Source organism: Ambystoma mexicanum, chromosome 4q (genome assembly GCF_040938575.1).
Source record: "Ambystoma mexicanum isolate Mex_15411 chromosome 4q, UKY_AmexF1_1, whole genome shotgun sequence".
NCBI lineage: Eukaryota > Metazoa > Chordata > Amphibia > Caudata > Ambystomatidae > Ambystoma > Ambystoma mexicanum.
The window spans coordinates 49090290-49107591 of record NC_090928.1 but is presented as its reverse complement, the minus strand read 5'-3'; the positions used below and the strand labels follow the sequence as shown (position 1 = coordinate 49107591).

The window sequence follows — 17302 nt, the reverse complement described above, 5'->3', positions numbered from 1 at the left end:
CCCGAGTAAAAAATAGTCCCTAGGTAAAATAGTCCCTTCCAAGCCTCATTTGGCTTGGAGCTCTGCAGCATGGGGTGTCGGGCGGTACTGGACAGCCACGGTCTCCACCAACACGATGCGTAGTGCAGAGATGACTGACTGGACTGGCCCACCTAGCTTCGTAGAAGTAGTCTCCTAAAGGTGGAGAAAGGGAATTAGCCACCTGTGGATTTGAGAAATAGCCCCTCACTGGGTCCCCATTTATCACCTCTGATATTCCCGTCACTGCTTTCTCCTGGTCTGACCACTCCCTCCTCACCTCCCACTTTGGTCCATATGGCTCTGTGTCTACTCCACCTAAAGCTCTGCCAACTTCTTTCACAAACATCCGTCCGATGAAACAAGTGTCAGATGCTGCCTTCTCTTCCATCTTCACTCCCTGTTGCCCACCCAACACAGACATTTTACAGGCATCTCAGCAAAAAACCTTGACTAACTTCAAACCATTCAAAATAATGCTATATGCGCCACCTTAGCCATCCCTAAAAGGGAACACATCTCTGCAGCCAGACGTCAAGCCCACTGGCTGCCCATTCGCGAATGTGTCATCTTCAAAACACTCGCCATTACCCATAAGTGCATCCATCACTCGGCCCCGGCCTACCTATCTCAGAGAGTTAACAGGCTCCTATCCTCCAGACCTACCAGAACACCTTACTCCAACCTGCTGATTGTGCCCAAAGTTAAAGGTGCCAGGGGACGGGAAGTTAGCTTCATTTTCATAGCTGCTAGGTAATGGAACTCCCTTCCTCTCACCCTCAGATCTGAACCCCCACACCTTGCATTCCGCAAAGCTATCAAAACCAGGCTCTTCACCTAATCCCTTATCTACCACAGCAGTGCCCCCATGCTAGGTCAATGTGAATACATTTTTCACAACAAACAGTGGACGAAGTGAGCAGGAGCGGTCGGGAGCTGTGCTCCTCTACTTTTTTTAAATTACCTTTTACAGCTCCTATACTTTCATTTTAAAAAGAAACCGTTCCGGAATGGTTTCGTTTTAAAATAAAAGTGGAGGAAGAAGTTGAAACGTGCCTTTTCAGTGCACTGCACTGAACATTCCCTTAAACAGCAGATGCAACTGTTTGGTGGTGTGTATTGTGTCTGGGAGGGGACGTGATAATGGGGTTTCAGGGGTGTGGGTGCAGGCCAGCAGGGAACATAGTTCAACTACTTCTTTTCGTACACTTCGACCACTGACAACAAACCATACGTGATATGTATATGTTTTATGTTTCTATGCCACAATATGCTATATACCATGTAACCTTTGTATAGCCATATTGCCCTAACACATCGTGTACCCAAGCTTGCTCACCCACCCCCCTGCTACGGGAACTAAGTCGCTTCCTTCTAACAGCGCCACAATGCCTCTAGGCTGCTTTCACGCTTTATAAATGCAAATACATAAATATCTGCTGATTCTGCCCTCAGCAACCTCTATCTGTCCATCACCAACACCCTTGACATCCTTGCCACAGTCATGAGGATCCGCCCGAAACCTGCCTCCAAGCGTAACACCTGGTACAACTCTGATCTTGCAGACCAAAAACATAAGTGCAGGGTTGCCGAACGGAATTGGAACACTTCAGGCTCACCCTCTGACAAACTGGCCTGCCGCCTGATCCAAAAACATTACAGACTCTCAATCCGTGCCAAAAAAAGAGCCCACATTCAGGCACGAGTTTCCAATGCATCCAGCAACACGGCTGTACTCTTCAAAATCTGCTGGGAACTTGCCAACCCATCTGCATCATCTCCTGCCCCTACTCCCTCCCAGGCCCTCTGATTGCACTCGCAGCTCATTTCACTTCCAAAACACAGGACATACTGAACAGCCTTTCCACGCACTCTCCCAACCCAACCCTCCCTCCTCTGCAACCCCTACCATTCACCCTCTTCCTTCCTCCTTTCCCATCTTCTCTCCTGTCTCTGCTGAAGAAGTCACCAGAGTTGTCAACTCCATGAAGGTCTCGTCCAAACAGGTTGCCCCTTGCTCCTCGAGAACCATCAAGGAAAACATAGCCTCTCTCGCCCCTGCTCTGGCTGATCTCTGCAACCACTCCTTTGCTCCTGGTTCTTTTCCTTCTTCCTTCAAGCACTCCATTGTGCGCTATCTCCTTAGGAAACCCTTTGCAGACCCTTCCTGCCCAGTCGACTACTGTCCCATTTCATCACTCCCTTCCTGGGAAAACTGCTCGAGAAGCTGGCCCTCCGCCAACTCAACTCTCATATTGAACTTGTTGGTGGCCTACATGATCACCAGTCTGGATTCTGAGCATCCAGAGGCACAGAAACTGCTCTTCTGTACACCCGTGAAGAACTGCTCGCATTTCTTGATTCCAGCTCCCCTGCTGGCCACCTCCTTCTTGATTTCGCGTCCACATTTGACACAGTGAACCATTCCATCCTCATAAAAAGGCTCCATGATACCCTTGGCATCTCAGGGCGGGCACTGGACTGGCCTACATCCTTACTAACAGACAGTTCCTCCAAAACCATTCTGGGCACTTTCTCCTCCCCTTCTTCCTCGACCAGATGTGGCGTCCCCCAGGTCTCCATTCTTTTGCCCTGGCTCTTTAATATATACCTGTCTCGGCTGGCACGACTAATTTCTGTCAAAATATCAGCTCTGCCATGACTGTGTATACCTCCGTCCCCAAGCACCGGTCACGGAGGAAGAAAACCACTCACTGATCAGTTATTGAGGCCACAGGAGAAAGAAACAGGAACACTGATGCCCAGGCAGCTGGAAAGGAAACAGTAAATCAGGATTACCTTGAACTACAGCCGATATAAGAAGACAACCATAGAAAGGAACAGCAATGAGACACCTACCAGTAGATCACCTGGGGCAGCTGTGTAGTGGATATTGATCGCTGTGATTCCCTCCCCAAGAGCTGGAAGTGATACCGAAGGGAGAACCAGCAGCTGCAAGGTGAAAGCAATAGTGTTCCTGTAGGTCTCTGGTTGAAGTCACTGTATTCCAAATTGGAAAGGGTCCAGAGCAGATGATATGATGGCAGGACAATGAGACCAAGAACCAGGAGCCAAATGGGACTTCAGGGCAAAACATGATCCAAGGCAATCCAAGAGTTCCAAGTCAAAGTCAGTCAAAAACCTTGAGGACAGTCCAATAAAGCGCCAAATCCCAGGGGTCGAGCAAATCAGGTCCAGTACACAAGATACAGGGTCAAAATTCACCAGAGGATTCCAGATCCAGAGTCCAAACGCCACTCGCCGGAAGAAAACAGCTGAGAAGCACTGTTGAGAGCAACCGGCATCCTTTTATGCGGCAGCGTTTCCTGATTAGTCACGTGGGCCGGTCCTCATCAGATCACATGAGCGGGACCGTCGTAGGTCACATGAGTAGATCCGTGAGAAGGGAGAGGACCGAAACGGGGAGGGAGTGCTCCTGGAATACCATGGCGACCACCGATGCCAACGAGGCCACAGCCGCCATGCCTGCATACGCAGTGCGCGCCTGGCTTCCTGATGGCCACGGCGGATTATTGCAAGGTCACGTTGCTGATGCTGGGAGGGGCCCTGGGAAGTGTGTGTGTCCATAGTGTCTGGCTGTGCAGGTAAGGACATGACTATTTCCTCCTTCTCCCCCAACTTTCAGTGCTACTCTGACGATACACAACTTTTCTTCAAACTTCCCACTGATGCCCTTGCACACACCTTCATCCCTGACTGCCTCTCTGCCATCCATCCCTGGTGCACTTCTAATGACCTCTGCCACAAAGCCAGCAAAACGAGGATTCTCCCCATTGAGTCCCCTGCACCATACTTTTTCCCTGCACTCTGGCCTACCTCCATGGTCCCTCCACCCCATCCACTGAAGCTAGGAATCTTGGAGTCATCTTTGACTCCTCCCTTTCCTTCATCCCTCCTATTCAGGACATTGTCAAGAAGTCCCACTTTCAGCTCTTTCTTCTCAAAGGGACTCTATCCTTCCTTACCTTCCCCCAGAAACTCAATGTTACCCGTGCTCTGCTTCTCTCCAGGCTAGACTACTGCAATAGCCCCCTCCTTAATCTTCTTTCCTCCACCCTACGACCCCTCCAGCTAACCCAGAATAGGGCAGCGAGAATTATCCTTGGCCACAAGCCCAGAGACCGCATCTCTTCTGCCCTACAAAGCCTTCACTGGCTCCCGCTCTTCCTGACCAAATACTCCCCTTCTAGACTCCTCTGTTCCTCTGGCACCAACTCCCTCCATGTTAAATGCTTTACTAAACAGAGAGCTGGAGGGCGATCACTTTCCTCGGCTGGCTCCCTCCTGTGGAATAGCCTCCCTATCCCTCTGCGTCTTGAGCATGACCTCCTTAACTTCCATAAAATCCACAAGACCTTTCTCTTTACCTCCTCCTTATTCTCCTCTCTTCCCTGCTAATTTTACAGCTGTGTGACTGATAGGCAGGGCCCTTATGTGGTAGCAAGAGTGGGTTCTAGAAACTGAACGCTCCTGTGCTGAGCTCTATGTGGTCGTAGTTCTTTCTCTGATATTTATTTGCAAGGTCACAGGGTGGAAGGGCCAAACCCAATGCCTCTTGTGGAAATTTCGTACAAAAGAGTCCTGGTTACCTTGCAGTAAGTTATAAAGTTTTTTTTAAACTTATAGATAAGAAGGATCTTATGCAGGTTGCTGTGTCTTCACATGTGGTTTTTATTGTCCAAAGTGTGGACATATGGTAACAGGAGCGTGGTCAGCCGACACGTGTTTCAACCCAAGAGTGTGTTTATCAAGGCTGAGATTTATACACTGTTGGTCACATAAATCATATTAGTGTTTTCACAGAGTAGTGAGGTGACAGGAGTGGCCAACGTGACATAGTGGTGAGGAAAGTGATAATGTGAGAGTAAGTTCAATACACATATGCATTAGGATTTAGATTATGTTAGTGACATAATGGCAATAAGTTCAGATAAACAGCAAGGCACAACAGTTATTGCAGAAAATAATTGCAGTAGTCAGAGAGGGAGAAAGAAGGTGGAGGGAAGGAAACAAGAAAGGGAAGGAAATTAGTTGTATGTCCTTCAAGGCAAGGGGTTTTGTTTAAGAAAAATTTAGTTGTCTGCCTACTCCCAGAGTGTTGCCATTCAGTGTTCTGTAGCATGAGAGCACAGGGCGAACACGGCAGACCGCACTACATGAGAGCTAACTCAGCACGGCAGTTCAAGAGGAGAAAGATGGTACATACTGTGAGCGTGACAAGGAGAGAAGCAACCTTCCTTTTCTGACCATGGCCCGGGAGTCCTTGCAGAAGGAATCGTAAGGCCGTGCACAATAGCCAGCATGTGTTGCAGCAGATGTCAACAGTACACAAGACCCTCCTCCGCTGATAGCCAATCTGGGTAGAGGCACTTGTCTATGTGGTACCAACATTGACTCCAAAAAGAAAGAAAGCCAAGCGGTTTATCACAGCCGGTGAGTCGAGGGGAAAGTCGATAAGAAACTGAACTGTGTTGAACGAAAAGTAGCATATGGCTAAATTGAACTGTGAACGGCCGATAGAGCTATTGATGGAAGAAGGGGGAAAACCAGCAACAGAGGAGCACGGCTCCCTGATGCGAACTGCAACACTTTCCAACATGCGCCACCACTATCACGGCACAGTGGACCCGCATTGCAAAAAGGAGCAGGGCTTTGCCTCCTCGTTATTTACCTTGGGATTTGTGTCACCTCCCGGACAGGAAAGACAGGGAGAGAATAGCCAGGGGAAGAGGAACAAATGGGAGAAGGAGTGGGGAAAGGAAGGGGACAGGAAACAGGGGTGAGGTCATAGAAGAACGTGGCAGACAAAGAGACCTGAAGGCGGAAGGATGGTGGTAAGGAGTGTGGAGGCAATATAGAGAAGGTGAGGTATTGGTTAGTGAGAGCAGGTAGTACCTGTATGTGAGGTGGGTGAGTGTGCTAGAGGAAGAGTAGAGTCTAAGTGGAGAGTAACAGTGAAAGGAGAGTGACTGAGTAGAAGATGAAGTTGAGGTGGAGTGGAGTGGAGAGGGCAGAGGTGGAGTGGAGGTGAATAGGAAACAGTAGTGGTGGAGTGAACAGGAGAGAATAGTAGTGTAGAGAGTAGGAAAGAGTAACAGTGGAGGGTAGAGGTAGAGTGTATAAAGAGACAGAGAGACATTGGCGGGACAGAAGAGGAAGATCTCGGAGAGAAGGTAGGTGAGGTTGGAAGAAGGAAAGTAACAGGAGGAGGGTAGAATAGTGTTGAGAGACATGGTACGAAAGGAAGGAGACCGATTCGGGATTGAGTGTCAGGAAGGCACAACCCCATATTCCCCTAGAAATAACTCAACTACAGTGTAGGTTGTACATAGGAAATCCCAGAGGCAGGTTAGAGTAAATAAGAGATTGTCTTTAGCGCCTCATAGACAGTAAGGCAAAACTAGGCAGTAGGGGCAAACAAGCAATAGATAGAGAATCGGGGAGTAGAGGGACACCTGGGTTATAGAGGGTCTCCCATTTTCTAGATGTGAGAGAGTCGGCCATTAGCCATTCCAAGGATATTTTTTAGTTTTGTGAAATGGGCACTTTGGGAGTTGCTGTGTTTATGGCTGTCTGTGACTCAGAGGACTTAGGGTTGTTCAAAGTTTAGAACTTCCATTCTAAAAATGCTCGATCCGCTGGGTCCTGATAAAACCGAAGAGTTCAAGGTCATTGTTACCATACACAAAGCCTTCTGTGGGAAGGTAGTGAATACATTTAAACACTGGTGCTTCAATACAGCCGTACAAGGATCTTAGAGTCTAGCCACACCTCTCTAATTTGCCAACAGAAACCTAGGTGAAAGAAGAACTGTGAAAACATTAAAATCCCAAGGTGCACAATTCTCGGGAACAACTATGCTCAACCACCTGGAGATTAACCTAGCTTCCAATAACTTGGGGAAATGCTTACAGACTTGCAGGATGGGGGTGTGTGCTGGAGACAGGACTACACTCATAGTCTCAGTGGCAGCCCCGGGGTGTGCTTCGAGTCTCTAGCATTTTTTATGCTGCGCTGGACCCTGCGCTTGTGTTCCAGGTTCTGCTACTGTGTGAGGTTCTTAAGTCTTACGAATGCAGAGCAAATGAGAGTGTGGTAAGGTGTGTGCACTAAGGTATGGCGTTTGGATATAACCTGAGGCAGGATCTGGGGAGAGGTGGCATATAACCTGTCAAATGTCCACACAGGGAAAGCATTAAATAAAAATTCCTCTGTGAGCCCTGAGCCCAGTGAGTCCAGCGCTTATCCCAGTTTTGCGGTTTTAAGGGAGGAAACAGTGGGGATCAGCTCACCCAGTCTGAGGCAGGGTGGACCTAGGTGTTAGGGAGGAGCCATTCATTGAATAGGGAGTCTTGAGTGCAATCTGGAACTGTAGGAGCGTTGGAGCGAATCTGATGTTGATGTGGTGGTATTTCCAGAGACTTGAGATGTAGACAGAGAAGACCTGTCTTCTGTTTCTTTCCTTCATGCACCAGCAGAATTTAAGTCTGTACATGTCCTTAATTCTGGTGGATCATAGGCCTCCAGAGATACTGAGTTTCTCAGTGAATTAGCTTGGGGACTTCGGGTGACAGCCTTGTAGATGATGCAGCAGGATTTGAAGCTGATACAGCTTGCACCGCGAGCCAGTGCAGTTCGATAAGGGTCATGGTAATGTGGTTGAATTTGCAGAGAGTCCAAACTGGCAGCGATTTGCAACGTATGATTAGAACCAGCTGACGATGATCCTGCTGATCCACATGCAGCAATGTTGATTGTCTTGAGTGTCCGGTGGTCTACTGTGTCGAATACTACTGAGAGGTCAAGGAGAACCTGGCTGCAAGAATGCCCATCATAAAGATAAGGATTTTAGGGCATTGTCGAGTCACCTTGATAGTAGTCATTTCTGTGCTGTATCTGGGTCTGAAGCAAGATTGGTAAGACTGAAGGAGGTTGTTGCCTCCGATGTGTTGAAGGAGTTGAGTGGCTACTGCTTTCTCAAGAATCTTACCTAGAAAGGAAAGATGTGTGATTGGACTGTAGTTGCTGAGGTCATCAGGGTCCAGTGGTGCTTTTTGAGATGCAATTGAATTTGTCCAGTGTTGAGGGTCGAGGGGAAGTGGCCTGGAGTTAGGGAGTGGTTTAAAATGTTCAGGTAAGGCAGGGCTGCTTCAGTGGTTAGGGTGGAGGCAGGGAGGATATCATCTGCACATAATTTGGCCTTGAGGAGTGCTAGGAAGGCAATAAGTTCTTCCATAATGAGTGTCTTGAACGTTGTCCAGGTAGTTATGGTTTTGCGAGATGGGATGTGTAGTGTGCTATCAGTTGTGGTGTTTGTGTCAATGTGTTTGTGGATCATGCTGACCTTGATGAAGAAAGAGTTGATGGCTATGGATTTTTCAACGGATTGCAGTACTAGTGGGTTAGGCAGATGGCAGTGCTTGATGGCTTTGAAGAGGGCTGTGCTTTCATTGTTGGCCTTGACTATGGTGTTTTGGTAGTAGTTGGCCTTGGCAGTGGTGATCAGCCATCTGCTTTTAGCATGGAGTTCCCTAAGCAGGGCAAGGTCTGATGTACTGCAGAACTTTCGCCGAGTGCTGCCTTGTTTTCTGATGGTTTGTTTGTTAAAGTTGAGTTCTTGAGTGTATCAGGGTGCGGAAGGTGTAGGCTTGAGGGTGCGTTGTATTGCTGGTGAATGGCGGTTGATGTTGGTTGTGAGGCAGGTGTTGAGTTCTTGGAGATGCAAGTCCCAGTCCTAGTTTGTCAGAAGTATATAAACCCATGTGAGGGGGAGTGTTGGGAGGTCTTCCGTGAGAGCCTCCACTGGGAAGTTCTTGAGTGATCTGAATGCTTGCTTGTGCGGTTTCCGATAGGTTTGTTTGACTTATGTTGTGTGAATAATTTCAAAGGGGACTGCCAGTTGGTCTGACTAGTTGAGTGAGATGGGAGAGCGTTGATACAGGGCGAGCAGGGCAGTGATGATGATGAGGTTGAGGATATTACATTTCCTGCGAGTTGGGTCTTTTATGTGGTGTGTGAAGTTCAGAGGGTCGAATAGGTAGTGCAGATCTTTTTTCATTGACTTGGTTGCTTGGTTGCCAGGGATGTTGAAGTTGCTGAAGATGTTGTGGGCATACATGAGAGACATGGTGGTGGCCAAGTCAGTGAAGTCTTCGATGAAGGTGATGTTGGTCTTGGGTAGTGAAAAGTGAATGTGTATATGTTCAGAGAAATCTGCACATACATTTTCGGAGAAGACTGCACATGTGTGTTCAGAGAAGAGTGAAAAATCCATGAGAGCAAATCCAAACCTGTAGGAGTCAAATGCAATATGTTTTTGTCTACAGTTAAATGTCCTATACATTCGCAACCTCATACTTGTATAAGGGAACCAAGTAGAATAAATATGCTTTTATAAATGATATTTGTTAAAGTAACTTTTTGCAATACCATACTTCTTTTGATACTGGAGAAAAGTGAATTTGAACAATTTTGAAATACATGCCTACACTTGCTAATAATTGACAATGCTATCATTGAAGTATAGAAGCAATCATAGGAGTGCATTGTTTTAAATTGTTCATGGTTTAAAAAAAACCTTTACAATATTCTCAAAGTTAAAACACAAAATACAGCAAATGTCATTAGAATTCAACAATTTTTCGTCTGTACAGTATCAATCCATAGTTAAGATCATCATAAAACACATAAAATGTCATTAAAAGGCAACAATTGTACATCTGTACAGTATCAATCTATAGGTAAAATCATCATAAAACACATTAAAACACATTAAGACACATTGAATCACGTTAAAATCCCACCATCAAAAGCCCATCAGATCTATTCAAACAACTTATTACACCTCTTCCAAAGCACTTCATCATTCAGCCATTCAATATTTGTGAGTATCTTACTCAAAAATGCCCTTCTCTGAGTGTTTAAAATGGGACAATAAAGTACCAAGTGTGTCATACTTTCCTGCTCCATTTTACAAAATCTACACTGTTCAATCTGCCCTCTCCTTAGTAAAATCCCTTTAGTAGGCAAGATGTTAAATCTAAATGTCATCATTAAAATCCTAAGGTAACGATTTGGGAACAGATCTACATAGTAGGGAAGCAACCCTCTCTTTTTATGATCTTCTCTTAGCTGTGCTTTCTTCACCCTATAAGGGGTTACAAACAAATCCTCCATTTCCAAGTTGAGTTCATTCAACAGGTTTACACAGCAGTTTCTCAATTGCATGGGATATCCCTGTTTCCCTCCAGATGGTGGACCCAATTCCATGCATCTTTTCATTACACCATACAAAGAGCCTGCCTTTACATTCATAATGGCTCCAAATAGACCCACCATTCTCCAGCTGACTCTTACTCTAAGTGAGAGCAACCCCAACTCGTAGCGGATCGCCAGCAATGGAACGGATTTAGGAAGGGCTAAAACTCACTGCCAAATTGCTGCTTTTACGATGTCTAGGGTTCGATATAACCATTGTCTGTAGTTCTAGGCCATAAATTAACTTGGGGACAATCTTTCCTTCATATAAGGAGATTGCCGGTCTAATGGAAAATCTACAGAACTTCCTTTTAAACCTCACAAGTTGACTCAGTGCATTTAAAATGTCTAGTATCTTTTAGATACCTACAATTGATTATGAAAATGAATGCTTGTGTGAAGTGAAGTAGTAAGATTCATGTAGGCTGGGAACATTTTATTTTGTTGATTGTTTGAGTATATAACATGGTAGTGATTTCCCTGGTATAAAGCTGGAGACCACTTGTGTTTGAATGGAGATATTTCATTAAATACATTTTGAGTTTTGAGAAATCACTGTCTGTTTATTGCCTAGAATTGTTGGGTGACACTGTACATCGAGAATATTAAACTGATCCTGTCACCCTAGTAGAATCTATAAATAATTCAAACACATACATATATTTGTAAAGATTGAGGGCTCAAAGTGTGCAACGTTAGGTTGGTGACATGACTGGTGTTCATGCATTGGTGCAATGAGTAACACAAGGTGAGCACGCGTGTGTGAAATTGCAGTAGTGCATAGAACTAGATGTTCCTGTGTGTATGGTCTCAGATTACACAGTGTTTGTAAATGATGTCTATAACTAGAAGTTGAAATCTCATTTTTTGTTAGAGAAAAAGATTCAAGAAGGTTGGTAAATCTAATATATTGATTGATCTGATTTATAGTTAGATGCAATACAGCCATGACGTCACAGGAAGCCAGGGCAGATTTAGACGTGGCTCTTGATTATGCACTAACTAGTTACTTTTTGCATGGTAAATGACAGAAGCAAGATATGGAAACCGGGCAGTGTAATATTGTCATGTCTCCTGGTGGGTACAGGATAGGGTGCCCATGATGTTGATGCTGGCATGCACCGTGGAGGCTTGTGACCTGGAGGAACTAATGGTCCTGGCATGCCAAGGCACAGATTAATTGTGCTGCACATCCTGTGTGTCACGTGATGCGATAGTACAATGTAGTTGAATGAACTGGATGCAAACAGAATAAAAGGTAGTGGTGAGAGTGAGTTCTCAGCCATTCATTGTTGTATTTGTATCAGAGCTGTGAGGGGTCAGAAATCTGAGGCAGACAACCTTTGGATGATTTCTCAAAACATGCCATTTTATTACATTATAAGTTTCATCAAAATGCCTCACTATCGCTGCCTTGACAAGGATTTCCCTACCTATCAAAACTAAAGGAAAACACTGTAACGCATCTGGCCCACACACTTAAGCAAAAAATACACAAGAAAATATATGGCAATTCACAACAATTCTTAACAATGGCATTTCCAACAGAATCACAGTCTCTCTTTGTAACCTACGTGATCTCCCCTTCCCCAGGTTTCAAGTTAGGTTTAGTTCCAAATTTCAAGAAAAAGAAACAAGGACATTTGGGTTTGCAAGAAAGTTCCAATTCAGTTCTTGTCTTCTTCACTTTGTCAAAATAAATCTCTGTAAAGCAACCAATGTTTAACCAACAGAAAAGGTTTCCCTCCTTCCTTGGATAATAATTTCCACTTCATCAAATAGCTTCAATATGTTCTGGGTCACGATGCTTTGCCACAACTTAGAAATGTCAAAGAAGAAATACAGTTCTATGTCAGAATCAATGAAACACAACTTTTGGCAAGGTAAAAGAACCACAGCATTTTGGCACCACTTCCTAAGTCTCTTTATGGCATTAGGAATCATTTTGTCAGGATGACTTCACAGCACTACTACTTGTGTAGCTCTCACACCAGGTTACCTTCTGCAAGGATTCACCATGTGGGTCTACTCTACTGCCCCATAGTGTTCCACATTTAACTGGGCTTCTGAAGTTTTAAATATACTGACAACCAAAGGTTTCATCACATCTTCAACAGTCTGCAAATGAGTGACTTTTATCAGCTTTTCTGAAAAGAAGATTTTCACATTTCAATACCTTCATTTAGGCAAGGCACTCTTCCTCTGAACATATACCTTTTAGATGGGCAGCCTCTTTGCCATTTTTGTCTTTCTGCCACATCAACAACCAATATTGCTCTTAACGATGTAATTCTACCCTTGTGTGTTTGGTTAATAAATTCCGATTTTTGCACTATAGTACAACAACATTAGTATACATATACATGAAAGGAATATTTACATAACATTTGTAGATAAATAATTTCCAATTCATAAATGCTACTTCTTCACAGATAAATTATACATTGCCAAGAGCTAAAACGATTATGGCCATTAAAAAAAAAAAAAAGATTCCTAAGAAACCTTGCTATATAAAATTACATGTACTAAAAAATGCCAGGTTCTAATAAAACCTTCTCAATTTTCAAAACATTATAGTCCGCATAGGTGATAACCAATCACTGTGCACAATTAACCATACTCCAAAATTAATCCGATGTAAAGTCCTCCTTATGGGTAATGACTCCATAGCCCTTGATGTAATATCGGTATAATGCATTTCATGATGTCAGGATATATGTGCTTGATTTGATTGCTTTGAAGCACAGGCGACAAGTCCTTTCATCATGAGGTACACCAGACCAACCACCTATGTACTCCATAGTAGGTAACATGTTAAAATGAAGGCAGGTGATAAACCTTTTAAGTGAACTTTCTCAATGTCACGGGGCCAAGTACGATCATTATTTTTGTTTCTCTCTTGTTCCCCTCCCTTGCCTCGTCGCGCTCTGAAACACTTGTGTACAAGCGTGATACAAATAAAATATAAATATCAATATCGACATAGATAGGACAATTTGTTTAGATTAGAACAAGGGGAGTTGGGTAAAGAAATCTGTGTGCAATACTGGGAATATTGTTTCTTGTTGAACAGCTTGGCCATATTTTCCAAGCGATCCCAGTCGTGTCTATCAAGATTACTTGAAGGTCCAGGAGTAACAATGCTTGGTCAAGAGTGAGCCCAATATTTTCAAAATGAGTTAATAAGGATGTCTGTAAATTGGCCAGATAACCATTGGGAATACTATCTGGCAAATGGCTGGCTAATGCCCCCAATAAGGTATCTGGACAACTCATGTGGAGACTTACGAGGAATATGCTCCGCTGGATTAACCAGTGAGCTCTGATGAATGTCACACCATGTTCACTCCTCAATGCTTCCACAAGTACAGTCTTAGGTACAGTCAATATTGAAAGCTGAATCGTTCCTTCAGATTCTCAAACCAGGAAGAGTGCGAGGGTGGCAGTGCTTCAAGGCCGTAGAATATGCCTACTACGATACTGGTGGTATAGATTGTACAAAGGCCTTCCACATTATGACCACCCTTGTGTGAAATAAACCTTTTTACAAGTATGCATTTTTTCATTGTGTTTAGAGTAATATGGTCGCAATAAAAGTAAAGTGTGGGTTTTGGCCTAATCGGATGGCCCAGGTATAGATAATCACTATCTACTTCCAATATGTGATCAGCCAATTACCATTTTAATGGAAATATCCTTATACTTCGGTCACCAATTAATTGCGTTGATTTCCATTCTATTCTGCCAAGAGTATTCCGACAAACTGTCCATGGAATGTTGTAGGCCCATTGCCGTACGGTCTAATAGCACTGTGTCATCAGCAAGCTCATTCAGGCAAAGGGATCCTTGCCGATTTGGTGGAACATTTTGGGAGCAGTTAAATCTTTTGTCCATATAGGCTACGTAAAGGCTGAATAACAGAGGTGCCAGTAGGCGCCGCTGTTTGAGCCCTCAGCAAGTCAGAATACCCTCACTTAAAGTGCCACTCTGATCAATACGTATCCCCACACATGTATCCAGATATAATTGCTTGATTTAAAAAAAAGAAGACAAGGGGGCATGGCTGAGCGGCAAAGAAGATGGCCGCATAGTGGAGGAGCTACTTATTCAAATTACCACTTTTGTTTCACACCGCGCCCTTATGTCTCATACTGCGCGTTACCTCACAAAGCCGTCACATCTCCAATATTAACATTAAGCATTGTTAATTAAATAAAGCCATCAATACAGATCTATTAATGGTATTTTTAGTCTTATTCTCTGATTTTTCACTGATTGTAACCATTCGAATGTCTAAAAGGTCAATGGGAGGAGCCGGTTTAGCCACCTGTGGAGCTGTAGGTTGTTCAGTTGCAGCACCAACAGTAGTGTCTGGGGTACAATCGTTAGAATTTTCAAAAGAGTCATCAGATTCACGATTAGATTGATTAGTGGAGACTTTGCTAGGGCCATGCAGTTTCCGACTGGGAGAAGTACCTTCCGAGATTAACCAACTTGTGAGTAGACCAGTCTTGGCAACCTGGCGCTTCCTCTTTCGGTTAGCCCTATTACGCGCACGCCTGTTATTAATTTTACATGGTTTAGGAGAGGGAGCGGTAGAGTGATTAGAGTGAGCAGATACCTTTCTTTTGTCTTCTCGATGAGGTCTAATTTCATTGGCTTCGCTGCTAAATTGGTGTCTTTCCGCGGCCCTCCGTTCATGTTTCCGAGACAAATAGATAACTGGAGCAATATTACAGGTTCAGAAACAGTGTCAACTCCAACTGAGGCGGTACCCATAGCAGTAGCCGGTTCTTTCACATCAACATTAATAGATGGAGCGTTGATATTAGAGATCTCAGTCTTTCTATAAAGAGCACACATCAAGTCCAAAGTCTCACCATGTTTTAGAGACTGTGAATATATCCAATCACAAAGCTTAATGAGAATCTTCATGGCAAAGTGAAGTAGACTTAGAGAGGGAGCAAGACCATGATAGCCCATTTCATTAGGGCAATTCGAGGTGGGTTTCTCAGAGGCAACATGTGTTTCTTTAAATCACTCTCCTTTGTTAATTTCATGAACAATCACTTGCATCAGAGAGGGAATGGGTAGAAGTGCCATTTGAAACAATGAAGTGGTACAAGATAATCTCGCAGGAGAACAGGGTTTCCTTGATATTTTGCGGTGCTTCAAAGTCAATTACAGGTATCACGGCACTACTGGCTTCTGCCTCGGCAGCAATTCTGTTTGACACACACAATCGGTAGCAAAGATCCAAAAGGGGTTGTTGTTGATTGTACCAAACAAAGGCGCCGATATGCTACTGAGGTTTGCTAGGGCATCTTTATTATGCACTTGGGCAAAAGATTTAGAACAAAGGCCAAGGCCTATATCTTTAATAGAGTCAGTATCGGGCTTGAAAAGGTCAGTGATCTGCAGAGCAGATTTGTCATTCTGAGGCTTAGCTTTTTTTGCACGTTTGTTTGCCACAAATGGATTTTTGATAGGTTCATCTATGGAAATATTCAGGCTTCACGCGTGGTTGCGTCCCAAAGTTTTCCCATAGGGTTTTGATTTCCTGAGGTCATAGCGTCTATTTTTGTTTGAGACCAAGCATGGTGATAAGAACGGATTTACCGGATGTGTGAAGCAAGCAAATAACAAATGTCAAACTAACAAAGTCTTACTTACCGCCTCCCCACGGCGAACACAGTCAGAACACCCTCTGACTCACTCCGCGACACGCTCTGCGTGTGTGGCTGAGTCTTTATGGAGATTTCAGCAGGCAAGAATGTTGCAGCAAAGGAAATGGAAAACAGACTTCCAAAATAACGTTGTAGTCCACAGCAATCCAAGAGGCAGCAAACCCGTCAGAACACTCTCCGACTCACTCCGCACTAAGCATTGTAAACATGAACTACTGGCTTCAGCGTTAACTTTCCTCTTACCGGAAAATTGTTGTGATAAACTGTAGATCCATACTCAGAAAGCGTTTATTCTCATAACAACGCTTTTGTCACTACGCTCGCTCGTTAAAGAGAAAATTAAGGGCCTTGGACAGTGGCGTTGCGCAGGAAACGCCTGACGCATCACGTCAGCTTGGCGGACCGGAGGGACGAGGAGATCCCACTCTTTAAAAGATACGTTCATCTGCCACAACAAAGCTCATAGGCTCTTTTGAAGGCATTCGCCTCGCACGGCTGGCAGGAATAATATACTCACACATCACTTTTTCTGCCTATTTATGAAGCGCAAATGGTTATTGTATATTGGTCAACATTATTATTTATCTGTATAGTTTCACTTTTACTAGCCTAATGCTATAGGTATAACCAATATACTTCTGACAAATGATTAACAAGATAATGCTTTCATTGTACTGACTTTACTGATACAGCGGTACTGTTTTGTTGGCACTGGTGTACTCACAAACTATTAATCAATTTGAGCCTCTTTAAAACAATTACTAGTCCATTAATAACAGTCTGTCATATCCTGCATCTTGTATAATACTGGATTTCTGGCCTCAAAGGATATAAACGTATCAAACAACTTCCATCTATAGTTGTTCCTTTACTGTTCAGTAATCTCTTCACATGTACTCCCATCATTACTACATTAACTAAACAATGTCGACTTCAGAAAACATATCCATCAATACTTTTATGGAAAAAATACTACAAGAACTTGGTAGTATTCGTACCTCCATATCTTCGCTTGACTTGCGTTCATCATCCATTAAAGATGAACTGAAAGAATTTAAAAATTATCTCAAACTATTTACGGGCAGATTGGATGACGCTGAAGAAAGAATCAGTACAGTGGAAGACAGAATAGAAGGCTTAGAATGTATGCAAATCAAAATACTACAATTAGAGGAAGGAATTACAAAATTGGATGACAGGAGTCGCAGAGATAACTTACATTTTTATGGCATTCCTGAAAAAATTGAGGGGGATGATACTATTCATTTCTTATCAAGTTGGATTCCATCTACTTTGGGAATGACATTCTCACCCTCATT

The 17302-nt window shown here is 43.9% G+C and overlaps 1 protein-coding gene across 2 annotated transcripts in view; it reads right to left on the bottom strand.

Moving 5' to 3' along the window:
- DYNLT2 (dynein light chain Tctex-type 2) overlaps positions 1-17302 on the bottom strand; it is a 269626-nt gene that overhangs the window by 63215 nt on the left and 189109 nt on the right. The window contains exon 4 of one of the 2 annotated variants that reach the window (XM_069607440.1): positions 11597-12114. The exons of the other annotated variant lie outside the window; for it this stretch is intronic. Within the exon in view, the coding sequence (XP_069463541.1) occupies positions 12019-12114 (96 nt within the window). The 3' untranslated portion in view covers positions 11597-12018. Of the gene's footprint in view, positions 1-11596; positions 12115-17302 lie in introns of those variants that run through there. 2 annotated transcript variants of the gene reach the window in all.